This window comes from Lepidochelys olivacea, assembly GCF_965140295.1.
Source record: "Lepidochelys olivacea isolate rLepOli2 genome assembly, chromosome: 23".
Lineage (NCBI taxonomy): Eukaryota > Metazoa > Chordata > Testudines > Cheloniidae > Lepidochelys > Lepidochelys olivacea.
In genome coordinates, this window is record NC_140433.1 from 11,993,159 (window position 1) to 12,008,451 (window position 15,293).

The 15,293-nt window shown below is 58.3% G+C and overlaps 1 protein-coding gene and 1 pseudogene across 2 annotated transcripts in view; both read left to right on the forward strand.

The window, feature by feature from the left end:
• LOC311511978 (leukocyte immunoglobulin-like receptor subfamily A member 2) overlaps nt 1-15,293 on the forward strand; it is an 873,498-nt pseudogene that overhangs the window by 721,017 nt on the left and 137,188 nt on the right. The window lies entirely within an intron of this gene.
• Nucleotides 4,568-14,171, forward strand: UBE2S (ubiquitin conjugating enzyme E2 S). The gene is made up of 4 exons (XM_084612330.1): nt 4,568-4,963; nt 8,971-9,118; nt 9,893-10,083; nt 13,679-14,171. The coding sequence occupies exons 1-4, from the start codon at nt 4,961-4,963 to the stop codon at nt 13,979-13,981; spliced, it is 645 nt and encodes a 214-aa protein (XP_084468456.1). The 5' UTR covers nt 4,568-4,960; the 3' UTR covers nt 13,982-14,171.

Here is a 15,293-nt window from a genome sequence, read left to right on the forward strand (position 1 = left end):
GGTGTGTGAGGAATGTGGGGGGGATGGCAGGAGGTGTGGGGGGGTTGGCAGGAGGAATGTGGGGGGACGGTGGAGGTGTGGGAGGAACGTGGGGGGACAGCGGAAGGTGGGAGGTTGTGGGGAGGTGGGGGTTGTTGTGAAGTGTGTGAGGAATGTGGGGGTTCAGTGGAAAGGTGTGGAGGGACGATGGAGGTGTGGGGGGACAGCAGAGGGGTGAGGGGTCTCTGGGACGTGCAGGGGTTGGGAGGGGCTGCGTGGGTGGGTTGCGTATGAAGAGAACGTGTGTGTGGGGTGCGCGGGTGTGGGAGTGGTACCAGCGTGGGCATGCCGGGTTGTGCCCGGCTGTTGGCGTTGGGTGTGTTGGCACGCGCACGGCGGGATCCGGGGAGGCTCAGCAGGGGCACAATGTGTGTTGTATGGTGTGTCCTTGGCTCCATGCCTGAGACCCAGCTCTCCCTGCCCCTCTCAGGGCCGGGGGGCCCGCACCCTGCGGAGACCAAAACCCACCATCTGGGCCGATCCCCCCACCCAATGCTCAGCACCCACTCCCCATGGGAGTCCACGGCACATCCTCCCCTCCGGGGCTGGGATATGTCGCTCTTCCGTCCCGCGGCCCAGTTCTGGAGAACTCCCGGCATGATGCCGAGGGGCCGGTTCTTCAGCCCCCGGGTGTCTTGTTTTGCATTTTTTTTAATATGAAAAATAAAACGGTGTCTTCTATTTTTAGAGCCGCGACTGTTTTGACCAGTCGCGTCACATGCGCTAAGGGTTAAGCCATAGGCTCTGACTGGAAAGCCCAGCCTCGGCTTGCGAGGCGCCCTCCCCACTCCTGATGGGCCGACATGTGGCGTTGACTCCGGCCCGTCTGTTTCGCCGGCTGGCAGGTACGGCAGCGCCTCCCACGAAGTTCTGTGCGATCGGACGGGTGCGTTGGCTCCCCGGCTCCCACGCTCGAGGTGTGACCAGCCTCAAAGCCGGCCTAGGCCTTGCTTCGCGGCCACCAGGCTCTCATGGGAGCTCCCCCGGCACGGCGGAACGAGGCACGCAGCGTCCGTGCCCAGCTGTGCGTGTGGGCGGGGCGTCCTGGGTTCTGAGCGCAGGGGAACAGCTGTATAAATGGCCTATAAACAAGGGTCTACACTGAGCTTGTTACCGCTCGTTCACCCTCTGCCATTCACGGTCTGTTAGGCACTTGGCAGCGTGCTAGTGGTGAGCATGGGTGTCTCGATAGTCATTTGCTATTCACTCCTCCCTGTTCACTGCTCTCTGTTCACTTTGTTATTCACTTCCACTGTCCCTGTTCACTGCTCACCTTTCACTATTAGTTATTTGCTATTCACTGTTCACTGTCCCCATTCACTCCTCACCGTTCACTGTTCATTATTTGCTATTCATTGTTCACCCTCCCCATTCACTGCTCACCATTTCACTCTTCACCATTCATTGCCCGCTATGCAGTTTGCACTCTCAGATATCCCTCACTATTCTTCATTCACTATTCGGCCCTCGTGTTTCATTCTTCGCTCTTCCTGTTCACGGTGCAGCTCGCTCTTTGCCGTTCACTGTTCTTCTTTCTCTTGTCACCATTTCTCGTTAAGGTCCCCTCGTTCCCCGTCCGCTGTGCTTTGCATACGATTCCCTCTTCATCGCTCACTCTTCCCTGCGTCTTCACTAGTTCTCATTCCCTTGCTGCTCTTGGCTCCTTGGCTGCCAGCCGCTACTTGCCCAGTGGCTATTGGCTCCTCCTCACCCATCAGGCCGTTTTGAGAAAGGCCCAGGAAGACAGCAGGTGGCCAATCCCACGCAGTGCGAGATCCCCACTGGGGAGCCCCACCATGGGCGACAGGTGCAGAGAGTGTCCCGTGACCAATCAGTTGGGCTCCTGTGGCTCAAATCCAGGGAAATCAGGACTAAACCCAAGGGAACAGGAGGGGCCTGAGCATCAGGTTGTTCCACTTGTCCCAGTAGTGGAAGGGCCCCGATAACCAGCTGCTGAGGACGGGGAATCCATTTCCCCTGCCGCACTTCGACTCGTTTTCTGCCAGCAGAGGCTGCGGTTCCTAGTGTACCCCCAACACGCCATCTTTCGACAAAAAGGGGAATGTTGCCCCCTGCTGATCCCCCTGCTCCACAGCCCAGTACCCCCTGCTGAGCCCCTGCCCCGCAGCCGAGTGCCCCCCCGCCCCGCTCCCCACAGCCCAGTGTCCCCTGCTGAGCCCCCCGCCCCTTCCCTGCAGCCCAGCGCCCCCTGCTGAGCCCCCTGCCCCTTCCCTGCAGCCCAGCGCCCTCTGCCCCAGTCCCATCAGCACAGTGGCCCTTGCTGAGCCCCCACCATTCTCCCCGCAGCACGACACCACCTAGCACCAAACTGGGGTATCGGGGCCTGCACAAACTGCCTGGGGAGAGCGCCCCATAGTGAGCAAAGGGTCCATTTAGCCTTGTACCCTGCCCTCTCTCTGCCCCCCCACCCCAAATAAGACCCATGGGCCCATCTAGTTCAGTAGCCCACCCCCTGCCAGCCCACTCCGGATTAGACCTGTGGGCCCATCTATCCCGGTATCTGATCCCCGCTGATCCCATCTCTGGCAGTGGGCAGCACCAGCTGTCTCAGAGGTAGGTACAAGGACGCCCCCTAGTGGGCAGCCGGGGGGCAGCCTTCCAAACCCCAGTGCGGCAGGCAGAGTGCGGGGAGGCGAGTTGGTGGGGTCGCCCTTCTGGCTCTGAACTCCCCCGGCCTGGCATGGGGGTTCACATGCTTACCCCTGCGGGAGCCCCGTCCAGCTACAAAAACGACGCAGCCCCTAGATCGCACAGAACTCGAAAGGCGCCAGAACCAAATCAGGTTAATTTAAACGGAATTACAAGCAAAAAACCAAACCAAAACAAAAAAAACCCTAATAATTAATAATAATCAAAGTAATTAACTACCGACTCAATGAATCAGGGGACCATGCCAGCAGGTGCGGCAAATCTCTAAGGACTCTGGGCTCAACCCATAGGCCAGTGACTCCATATGTATTTAAAGGAGAAATAAAGTTGTTATAAAGTACCCGGGAATTGCTGTAATTTTGGGATTTTGAATAAACTGATGTTTCCTGCTGCTGGTTTTGAGTCCTCCCCTTGCTGTCAGCTGTTACGACAGTGTGCAGTTTGGCCCCTCTAGGGGGGCGGAGGCCAGTTACATGGGGACCCCCCTCGCCTGCCGCTGGGACACGGCCCCTATGGGATGGGGTGGGGAGCTGGGTATTCGGTGACCCCTCACCTGGTGCCTCCTCTGGGGTGGGACGTGGGGGCTGGTTATACAGGGGGACCCTAGCCTGGTGCTGGGATGTGCCCCCTCTGGGGTGGGATGCGGGGGCTGGTTATACAGGGGGACCCCACCCAGGGCTGAGACGTGGACTTTCTGGCATGGGGAACAGGTGCTGGGGATCCGGGGACCCCTTGCCTGGCACTAAGACCTGGCCCCCTCTGGGGCAGGATGTGGGGGCTGGGTATCCATGGATCCCTCGCCCAGCTGGGATGCGGCCTCTCTGGGGTGGGGCGTAGGGGCTGGGTGTATGGGGACCCCTCGCCCAGGGCTGGGACGTGGCCTCTTGGGGTCAGGGCGTGGGGGCTGGGTGTATGGGGACCCCTCGCCCCCTGCCTGGTGCAGGACAGCAGCAGTTCTGCGCCGGCCCGGCCCGACGGGTTGGAGCCGCCCAGCAGGGGACGTGGCCAGGCCCCGTGGCCCTGGAGCTGCTGGCCGGAGGGCCCGAGGGCGTTTTACAGGGCACCCCAAATACCAGGCCTTGGGCCTTAATATTCTCAGAGAAGGGAGCACAGAGGCCCCCCACGCCGCCTGCCAAGGGTGCCTCCTCCCTGCTTCCCTGGCGGGGAATCTCCCTCCCTTCCTGGAGCACTACAGGGCTCATGACACACACACACACAGCCTCTGGGGTAGCTCAGGAGGGCAGGGAAGGGGTCACACAGCCTCTCCCCTCTGGGGTCAGCCCCCCAGGCCTCGCTGAGATGGGGTGCAGACATTCCTTTACGTTAGGGTGACCCTAATTCTCCCCCTGCCCACAGCCCCAATTCCATGAGCTGATTGGCTTATGTCATATTTGCATATTATATGAATATTTATAAGGCTATGTACAGGGAGGGCGTTCGCTCCTTTAGCTCTAATTGGCTGCTTGGGCTGCCATTTTCAACAAAATAAAGGGAAGTCCCGCCTCCTCCTCTCAGTTTTTTTCTAAAAGGTCGCGCCCCTTTGTGGGAAGTGGATCGTGTCCCGCCCTCCCCCTTCCGCACGGGCTTCTCCGTCCCCATTGGCTTCGGAGACCGTCAATCCGGCATTTCAAATCGCTGCCCCGCCCCTCTCCCCGACCGTTACGGGTAAACAACCCTGTGCTCCCTCTTCCCCCCTCCCTCCTGCCTCTCAAACCGCCGCCTCCACGCGTTCATATTCAAATCCCGCCAATCGGACGGCTGGCCCCGCCCCTCTCCCCCTTTCCCATTGGCTCCTGCCCGTCGCGGACATTTGTTGTCAACGTCCTCCCGGGGAAGGCAGGAGGGGGGGTTTAAACCCCTCCGTTCCACCGGGCCTGATTGGGCGGCCGGGATTCGAAAGGGCGTGGTCGGCCCGGGCCAAAGGCTATAAAGTCCCTTGCTGGGCACTAGCCCAGGTCCAGTGAGGGTGGGAGGCGATTGGAGAGAAGCCAGGAGGGGGGAATCCCTGCAAGGGGACAGCCCAGATTGGGGGGGCCAGGTAGAAGGAAAAGGGGGAGCCTGGTTGGCACAGGTGGGGAGGGGGGGGCCTGGGAAGAGACCCTGCCTCTCCCCACCCTGCAAAGCAAAGGGGTGAGCTCTATAGGGTTGGGCCACCCTATTAGGGCTGGGGGGGTAACCCCCAGATTTAGGGGGTGCCCTGCCTGTGCAGGGGGCACCTGGTCTCTGCTAACCTCAGCCCAGACCCACCGCCATGGTGAGTGGTTCTTGCTCCCTTGATCTCTGCTTTCCCCAGGCACCCACCAGGTTACGGGGTAGCAATTTTTTGGAGGGGTTTGACCTCGTTTTGTGGGGGGTGCTTGCCTGAGCCCCCTTAATGGGGTGGGGCTGCTAGCAAGAGCTTATGGGGCAGGCAGCTCCATTATCGATAACAGCAGCTTTGGTTGGGTTTTTACTAGGACCTGGTTGCAGTTCGGGGTAGGATGCACGAGGCATGGAAACTGGGAGGTGGATCCCATTAGCCTTTTAAGGTTAGGGGCCTAGCCTTGGGGGGCAACTGCATTTAGGGAGTCATTAGCCAAAAGCAGTGGCTGTGTTTAGAAATAACAGGGGCCACAATTTGTTTAAGGTCCAGTGGGTACATTGGTGCGTTAGGAAGAATAGAACAAACAGGTATTTAATGGGATGAGATTGGGGCATCTGGTTCTTTAAAAGCTGTAGCCGGTGCTTATTTAAAAGGAAAGACTTTAATAGGCCCTAAACCTGGGGTGAAAGTTTTGATTTTTTTTTGGTGTGCCTCATTTATTAAACAGCTGTTTTTTAAAAATGTAGGCAACAATCGGCCCCAATATTAGAGGGAGGTGAAAGGTGGCTGCATGTTTTTACGGGTTATCGATAAAGGCTGCCTTTTAAAAAAAGTGTATAGATTTAATCGGGTCTGACAGTCATCAGAGGTGGGTCTAATTTTTGCTGCTTCTCTTATTATCAATAATACTAAAAGCGGCTCCTAAGCTCTAGAGTTTTTTAAATCTCTGGGTAACCTGACAACCACGTGGCCTTTCAAAATATCTTCTCTGTTGGGTGCCGCTGTGGGAACAAGAAATGGTGTTCTAATTTGCTTAGCTCTGTATTGCATGCTGTTTGTAAGGAGGATCTGAACGCGTGGCAGGTATGTATGTATCTCTGTGTGTCTTGTCTGCCGGGTGATGGTTCATCCCTGGAAAGGACTGGACAAAAAACGATCTGCATGTATGAATTTCTTCTACACAAGTCTGGTGACTTGCCAGACGTACCACTTATTTTGGACAGTGAGGGATCTGCATGGATGGCTTTCTTATACAGGCCTCGCACGATCCTGGTGACTTGCCCTAGTGACTTTTGAGTGTAAAATTGTAATTATTTTCATGATGGGTGTTTAAGGTGGGGGAAAAAACTAAGGGGCAAGAAGTTACTAGCCCAGCTGGTTGGTTTGAGGCAACTATATGCAGGGCTAGTTAGCCCTTTGGTTGGGCTAGTGGATTTTGATGCTGATCTTGCATGGTTTAAGAATACATGGTAGAAAGTTTTTGGTGGCTGGCTGGCATGTGCCATGGGTCAGGCTATCAGATTCTAGTGCAGGTACAAAGGGTCTTACACTTACATGGGTGCCAAGGATGCTCTTACTAGCCTGCTTTTCAGATCATCTGTTTATTAATGTTTAGATCTTCTCCAACCCAGATCTTGTTGCCAGCAAAGGCCGGGACTTTTCAAAAGCACTTTGTTTTTTTCGGATGCATGATTTTTCTTTTCTTTTCACCTCCCCACAGGAAAACCAAGAGCCCCTTTTGTGTGTGTGTGTGTGTGGGGGGCCTCGAATTGGGCACCTCCTGATTGCTTGCCACTTTTCAAAAGCGGCTAGCAGCCTAATTCTGAACAGGCCTCTGGTGTGAAACTGGCCCACAGAGAGTTGCTGTTACTAAAACGGTGTAGAGGTGGTTGCCGTGTAATTTCTTCCCTGGGCATAGCCCTGCAGAGCAAATGCAGCATGCTTTCTAAAATGTCTCTGTGCAGCACCGCAGAGCCCCGGTGAGGAACTGTCTGTGCTGGGTAATAATGGCTCAGCCAGGGCAGACAGTCACAGGCTGGCTTAGAGGAGGGCTTGGATTGCATATTTGTTATGTAGCTTCATCTCTGGATCCTTTCTGTCACCTGCCATGTAACGCGGCACAACGATCTTTAAAGGATCCCCCGTGTTTTATCGGCAGTAGGGCCTAGCACCTGTGCGGTGCCAGGGATCCAGGCTGGGCGGGCTGATGGCTTTCGGAGCATTGTGGGCTGGGGTGGGGAGGTGAAACTGCCTTTGGGAAGTCCTGTTTACAGGCCTGGCCTGCCTTGACCACAGTCTCCTCCTTTAGCCAGAGCTTCCTGGCTTTGTAGCTCCTTTGTATTTACATTTTAGAGGCTGGATCAAGGAGGCCGCTTCTACCCAATCTGCTGCCTCCTATCCCAGGACACTTTTGCTGCTGGCTTCTTAGCTCCTCTCTTTGGAGGCCAATGCCATGTCCCAGGCTGGTTGTAAGGGGGTGTGTGTGGGTGTGTAAAACTGACTTGGTTTGAGATTGGGGCGGGGAAGGTACTCAGGGGTCCCCTTGAGCTGCACTGGGGCACTGAGCCTGTAGTGTGTGTCTGGCCCTCGTGTGCTAATCCAGGAGTGCCTGTGAGTCATCCCCATCTGATGCCTGCTGGGCTGTCCTCTCTGGCATGACATGAGTTAGTGGGTCTCAATTGGCATCAAAAAACCAGGACCTTGGGGGGTGACCCTGAACCCATAACTCTGGACGGCCGGCTGAGCAAGATTTCCCAGGGCAGCTGGATCTGAGACAGGGCTGAGGCTTGTGGCCTGCGGTGCGGTGTGTGGTCAGCAGACCTTGCTGTCTCTTCTGTGAAGATGCATCTGATCTCCTGGGATAGCCATTGGCCGGGGCTAAATCTGCACCTTCCCCTGGATCTGGGAATTGCAGGGGCTCTGGGGCTGGTTGTAGCTTCTTCTGAGGCTTGTCCCGGCTTGTGAAGCGTCCCCTAAACCCCAGCAGAGACCCTGAAGGGGCTGAAACCAAAATCCACCTCCCTTGAAAGCTCCCAGCATCTTCAGAGACCAGGCTTGGCTTTCAAAAACTGGGCCTCGCTTGAGGATTGCAAATAGCAGAGCCTCCCCTCCCCCTGTCTCTCCCCCCCGCCCCAAATCTTATAGAGGGTCTTGAGTCCCTAGCACAGTGGGGGCCTCATCCTTGTTAGTATGCCTAACAAGAATGGGGGTGGGGGGGGCATCTTTGGATCTGTCTCTAGGCGGTCAATATCTTTGAAGGCCTCCCCCAACACTTAACTGCTACAGCGTTTAAGGGGGAGGAGAGGCCGGCAGACTCAGGAAGATGCCGCTGCTTGATAAGGTGTGAGTGTGACAAGCTGACCTGCACCTCCCTAGAGAGTCTTTCTCTTGGGTGGGGGGGATTTTGCTCTGCCACCTCTGGGGATGAATCCAGAGCATCAGGTCCCAACTGATCCTCATGGACCAGCCCCTCGAGTAGCCTCGTTAAAGCCAGTCTGTGTCCCTGGGCAGTGCCCACTGGTTTTGGGGGAGATCCCAAGACAAGGATTGGGGGAGGAGAAATCAGTGGGTGGCTGAAGCTGAAGGGCAGCCTCCCCTTTTAATCTCTCTGGGTTTCATCTTCGCCAGAGCCACTTGCTTCCTATTCCCAGGTCCTGTGACTTGGTCTCGGTGTGAATGGTGCTTCCCTGTTGCACCAAGTGGGGCAGGGGGCTGAGTTAATGGGTGACCTAGAGGGGCCCTAAGACAGCTGGGGGTGGGTGGGCACTGGAGCTGATTGCAGAGGCTCAAGTCTGCGCAGCTCTTCTTACCGTGAAGGAATGCAAGATCTTGGGGCTCAAAGCCAACCTGGACTGGGCAGAGAGAACACTGGGAGGGGAGGCCTTGGGCCCGGAAGGGGGCAGCTTGGGGCGCTCCTTAGGGGGTGCTCTCCTCTCTATCGGTGCTGACCCTAATGCCCCACCTTGCCTGTTCCTGGCATGCTTGGCCCCTAATGCTCCTGCTTTTCCTGAGCTCCCCTCCGTTTTCCAGGCCTATGCGGGTCTGGAGTTTGTTGGGCACATCCGCCTGAGCATAACTGCTGGGCCCTGCTGGCGGGGGTGGGCAGAGGATGGGGCTCCCCACCCCCAGAGCAGGTTATCACTTAGTCTGTGACGTGCCCACGTCCCCCTCTCCTGCAGAACTCGAATGTGGAAAACCTGCCGCCTCACGTCATCCGGCTGGTCTACAAGGAGGTCTCCACCCTGACATCGGACCCGCCGGAGGGCATCAAGGTCTTCCCCAATGAGGAGGACATCACAGATGTCCAGGTCACCATCGAAGGACCTGGTGAGATGCGGGGTGTGGCTGGCTGCATGGGGGGCGTGGCTAGTGGCTGCAAGGGGGCATGGCTTTTCCTCTGGGGCCTCCCCCCTTGCTAGCTGCCACCTCCCCCACTGTGTTGAATCCTTCTGCTCTTGCCTGAGGCTGGAGGAGTATATCTCTTTCTGAAGAGGGTGCTGTGATCCCTGCTTTGACCTCAGTGTGGTGTTGGGGCTGCTGTCCTGGGGCTCGGCAGGGGGCGCCATGCTGCAGGGTGCCGGGGAGGGGGGCTCAGCAGGGGGTGCTGGACTGCAGGGAGCCAGGGGTTGGGTGGGGGCTCAGTGTGGGGCACAGTCCCTGCTGACCCCCATGCAGTGCAGAAGGCAGCATCTCTGACCAGGACCTCCTCATGCTTGGGAGTGGACGTTCCCCTGAGGTTTCCCAAGGTGCCAGCCATGGCCCCCCAGCGCCTGAGAACTGCCGGGGCAGGAAGCAGTTACTCTGCGGTGTCACTAGAAGACAGGATTCTGAACTTCCTGTCATAAACTGTTGCTGGGTGGCCATGCCGGGCGAGCCCCCAACCCTGCCCCCGGCACAGACAGGGCTTTCCTGGGCTGCGGGGGGTCATTCATTTTGGTCCTTGCCCAGCCATGACTTGCTGTCATCTTCCCCTGCAGCCTGGTGCCCCCCTAGCCTTGTGGGGCTGTTCTGGGCAAGTTGGGGGTGAGGACATATCCCATGGAGGTGGGGGGCTGGCATGTGGGAGTGGATCCCTTCTTACCTGCTCTGCTCCCTTGGCAGAGGGGACGCCCTACGCCGGGGGCGTCTTCCGCATGAAGCTCATCCTGGGCAAGGATTTCCCAGCCGCGCCACCCAAGGGCTACTTCCTCACCAAGATCTTCCACCCCAACGTGGGGGCCAGCGGCGAGATCTGCGTCAACGTCCTCAAGAAAGACTGGAAGGCAGAGCTGGGCATTAAGCACGTACTGCTGGTAAGATGACGGGCCAGCAGGGGGTGCTCTCCCCAGGGTGGTGGTAGGAGCGCTGTGCTGCAAGGCCAGGGCTCAGCAGGGGGTGCTCTCCTCTAGCAGGCAGGGCTGGCACTAGGGGGCGCTGTGCTTTTGGGAGTTGATCTTTCTGATGAGGGGAAAACCCCAGGCTCTGGGTACAAGGTCATCAAAGGGGAGCTGCAGGGGTCACCAAGCCCAGTATTTGCTAAGGCTGTTGAAGCTTCCGGGGGGGGGGGGCAGGGGGGGATGATGATGATGCAGGGACTGGGTATACAGGGACCCCTCACACAGTGCTGAGATGCAGCCCCTCTGGCGTGGGGTGCTGGGGCTGGGTATATGGGGACCCCTCACATGGTGCTGAGATGCAGCTGCTCTGGGGTGGGGTAGGGGGGTTGGTTATACTGGGGCCCCTCACTTGTTGCTGAGCAGCAGCCCCTTCTGGGGTGGGGTGTGACACTGTTTAACACTGCACGGCAATCCTGGGTCAGGCACTGTCTGAAGCTGCAGGGAACTTCGGAGGGCACAACTTGATCACCCCACAGGCCTCCCCCACCCCTTTCTCCCCCCAGAGATCTGATACAGTGGGACAGGTTTCCATCAGCGCAGCGCCCCCTAGGGTCTGGTGTGTGCTACCCCAGCTGTCTGTCCCCAAATGGGATCAGCCAGTAGTGACAGCAGCGCTGGTCAGGTTAAATGTCCTGCCGCCCGGCTGGGTGTTTTCCTAACTTGGATGACTGGAGGCTTTAAAACCTCAAAGGGACCCTCTGTTTCAAACACTGCATGAGCTCACTGCATCCCCTGGGGCGATCCTTCCAGCCCCCTGCGTTTCAGGGTCTCCTGTGGTCCCCCTCCCTCACATTGGGTGCTCTGGGTGTCCCATTTCCCCCCATCCTTTCCCCCCACCATCCTTTTCTTTCTGCCTGGGCGATTGCTCCTGCTTCCCCCCTGGGATGATGTACAGGAAGACGCCTGTTTTTCCCCCCTTTCCATTTTCTAACTTCCTACCTAATCAGTCAGCTTCTAGCACATTAGACGTCTTCTGCGCCCCCCCATGGAGTCACGTCCACCTTTGGCTGTCCGATTACACAAATGACCGAAGACACACGCTCAGCGGGTTCCTGCCACCGTGTTAACTGAGCGCCTCGATATATTTACAGCCGTAGCTAGGATGGTGGGAGAATGCTTCTGTCCATGTATAACCCATCTGGTGGCGTGGCTGCATCCACGCTCTGGGGTTGGGCTGGTGTAGCTCTGCTGGTAGTCTCTGTAGTGGGGAGACACCTTTAATCTGTGCCTCAGTGTCCCCTCATATAACAGTGAGAGCTGCACTGCCCTACCTCTCGGGGGGGGCACTAGGAGGATAAATCCAAAGGCTGAGGGGGCCAGATGAGCCCCTGAAATCTGGTCATAAGAAACCGCTGTGGTTAAACTCTGCCTCATGGGAGGGTGGATCTAGCACTCTGCTTGGAGCGAGCTGGGTTCTGTTCCTCGCGCTGCCTGTTGTCGCATCCTGTGGCCAGGCCTCAGTTTCCCCAGCTAGGGCTCCAGCAACAGGCCCACCCCTACCCAGGAGAACGACCGCTCTGGGGAGTTCTCAGCAAGCTGTTTGATCTGGTGCCCGGGGACGGGGGTGACCAGGATCTCTACAACCTGGAGGCGGAAAGCAAGGCAGGCCATGGGAATCCTGGGTATCTGGAGCAGCTGTGGGTCGGATCCTAGGGGCCGCTCCCGGGTGGCCGGGCATGTGGGAATGAGGCTGTTTAGGCTGTGGACACTCGGTCTTTCAGTGCTTGATGGTCAGATACTTCCACAGGGTACCCACAGGCCAGGACAGCCATGTGATGGGGGTGGAAATGGCCCCCAGAATTTCCCCCCACTGCAGGGGGTGTGGCCAGGGTGCCCTGCAGTGGGGCTGTTCCTGGCCCCCCAGGGGCCATACTAGGATGGACTGTCTTTGACCATCCCTGAGGCTGCCCCCCACCCGGGTCCCATTGGTGCTGGTGTGTGGATGGGCCCCTGGGCTGTGTGGAGCTCAGGTGGTGGTGCAGCCTGGGGCCAGGGCTGGGAGGTGGGAACGCAGGCCAGGCGCAGCAGAGCGTGGGAAGGAGAGGGCAAACAACCCAAAGTCCCCTCCTGGGGGCTCCGTCCCCCTTCGCTGTCGCACTCTGCGACTGCCACGGTTCCTGGCCCAGAGGTGGTCGCATCTCGGCACTGGGATGGGGGCAGGGTGACCGGTGGCTGCAGCAATGCCAGGTGTCTGGCCCATCAGCAGATGAGCTCAGGGCCCCTTGCCCCAGGCTCCCCCCCCCGCTGGTCCCATGGCCGCCAGCAGCTTGAGGCTGCGCCCTGCACATCTGGTCTGGAGGCTGCTGCGAGGGGCCGGTCGTTCGCTGCCCCTGCTTCCTGAAGGAAGGGCAGGAGTCCACCTGTTGTGGGGCGCTGAATGGCCCTTGTATGGTGGAAAGGGGATGAAGGGCACATAGGCCCTGGCTTGGGAGGGGCTGGGGGACTGTGGTTGGAGGAGGGAAATGGGGGGGCACTGCTGGGAGGATGGGGGCCCTGGTGTGGTGGGAGGAGGGAAATGGGGGGGATGGGGGGCTGTGGTGTGGTGGGAGGAAGGGAACGGCGGGCACACAGGGAGGGGATGGGGGATGGTTCACCAGGTGTCCCAGGTGTCCCAGGAATAGAGGGGGCTGGGCAGGTGGCCCCCAGGGGATTGAGAGGGACAAGGATGCAGTGGTGTGGCCCTTTGGAAGTACCAAAGGAGCAGACCCTTTTTGGCCTGTATCATCCTCTCCGTGGGGTGGGGAGTGTGCACATGTACAGCCCCTAGCACAGCAGGGCCTGGCCTGGCAGGTAGAGCTGCCCAGACTGGGCTGGCTCCCAGCTTCAACCTGCTGGCCCTTACCTGCCTGTCTGGGCACCTCCCCTGCACAATCAACAGGGGCAGCAGAGTCCCTTGGGAGCCGTGCGTCTCTGGTGTTCCTGTGGCTTTTGGCATCCCCTTTCCTGGGGGGGCGCCCTAGAGAGGGAAGGCCAAGCAGGCTTGCCTAAAGCTGCACCCACTGGATTTGCCTTCTCTCCTGGAAGCCTGGGCCGAGGCCGGATCCTGTCAACTGCGTGTTCCTTCCCCAGCTTCTGCCCCCCAGCGCTCCCCACAGAAATTGGGTCTCTAGCCAGCAGCTGGGACCCTTAACCAGGACCAAAACTGAAGGTCAGCGGCAACCGATGAGAAATTGCCATGTTGATTTTTGCCTGCGTTGATTCTTGGGGTGCCTCAGCAGAGCCTGGTTTTTGGGGGTACCCCAGATCTCTAGGCACCTGGAAAGACTAGATCCAGAGGCAGGTGGCAGGGGGGAGGTTTGGTACTTGTCTGGCTGTGCTGGGTGCCCAGGGGGCACCAGCCTTGTAATAAGGAGGACAAGCTGGGCCTCCTGAGCTGCCAGCTGCAGCTGTCAGTGGAAGGGGCCAGACTGGAGGGAGCCCCATGGCACCTTGGCTTGTTGCCTTCCTTCAGGAATGAAGCGGTGGGGAGCCCCCGCTCGGGTTAACCCCGTCCCCTCTCTGTCCCCCGCAGACCATCAAGTGCTTGCTGATCCACCCCAACCCCGAGTCGGCCCTGAACGAGGAAGCGGGGCGCCTCCTCCTGGAGAACTATGAGGAGTACGCTGCCCGGGCCCGCCTGCTGACGGAGATCCATGCCCAGCCCTCCAGCCTGCGGGGGGCCAGCAAGGATCCCGCCGACCCCTGCTCCTCCTCTGCAGCCGCCCTGGCCCCCGGGGGCGAGGGCCCCATGGCCAAGAAACATGCCGGCGACAGGGACAAGAAACAGCTGGCAAAGAAGAAGACGGACAAAAAGCGGGCACTCCGGCGGCTCTAGGGGTGCACGGTGCCTGGCACGAACCATGGACTAGTGGGGGGCAGGGGGGTTGGGGAGATCCAGGCAGGGTTCTAATAAAACTGTCCCTTCTTTTCCCAGCTTTTTGTTAAGACGCTTTGGTATTTTACCCTTTTTTCAATCTAAGTTATTTAAGTTATAAAAAAAAACTCTATTAAAGGACTTTTTTCTACTGAAGGGTTAATTTATTCCCTCAACTGTGGGGCATCCTTGATACTTGGCACCCCCCTTCCTCCCTGGATGACGACCGCAGTGCCTGGGTTGAGACCTGTTACAGGGAGGTGCCAGCATAGGTGTGAATCCAGCCACCAGGGGGCAGAACCGCCCTCTATGTTCAGAGAAAGTTCTGAATCCAGCTGACCCAACATAGCAGTCCTGGCTCCCTGCCCCCTGCTCTAACCGCTAGATCCCACTCCCCTCCCAGGGCTGTGGGCTGATTCCCTTCCAGCCTCAGAGGCTGAGGGCCTTGCTGCTTGCATGCAGACAGGGCTGATGGAGGTAGGTGTGTTGGTGCAATCCTGCTCGCTTTAGCTGTTACACGGTGGGGCTGGGGTCTGGTTTTTCCAAACACCCAAAATATCGACCCCTAAACCCCCAGCACCAACTTCCTCCAGCCAGCTCCCACTGAGCATGTCTACAGGGGAGGCCGGGAGGGGGGTAGGTGGGGCTGTCTACACAGGACACCCAGGCAAACTAATCTAAATTAAAGATGTGGGTTCATTAAACCTCTTTGTGGATGTTTATGCTGAACTCCAGTGGCCTGACTTTGGTTTAGTTTAATTCCCATTGGCAATGAAGTCAGATAAACCCCTCTCCTTTAGCTCTGAGTCAGAGCAGTGGAAACGGTCAGTGGGAGGAACTGGCCTGTCTGGGCCTTGGCAGAGGATGTGGCTCAGCTTTGCTGCCCCAGCAATTCCCCTCCCCCTGCCTGGTACAAGGGCCACGCTGAGCTGTTGGTTGCACGTATCTCCTGCCCTGGTGTGGATGGGGCAACGGCACAGGACTTCACTGCTTTGAATCCAGAAGCGTAAGGCAGGCCTTGAAACCAGCTGGAGACAAAACAGGCTGCTCCCAATGGCAGCAATGGGTCACCTCACCCCACTGCCAGCTGTGGGGGCTGGTTGCAGACCCTTAAACTAGAACAGAAAGCTCCAGGCACAGCGGTGCTGGTTCCCCTGGATCCTCACCCTGCTATCCTGCCATGGGTCTCCCCCATAGCTCTGGCTGTACCCCTCAACCCTGCCCTGCAGCCCCCTGCTAGCTCAGCCCTGACCCCCTCCAGCTCTGCCGGTGC

Excerpts from the sequence above, each read along its gene's own strand:
- UBE2S (XM_084612330.1), top strand. Across the intron at positions 9,119-9,892 it reads GGTCACCATCGAAGGACCTG|AGGGGACGCCCTACGCCGGG; the intron begins GTGAGATGCGGG and ends CTCCCTTGGCAG. Across the intron at positions 10,084-13,678 it reads GCATTAAGCACGTACTGCTG|ACCATCAAGTGCTTGCTGAT; the intron begins GTAAGATGACGG and ends TGTCCCCCGCAG.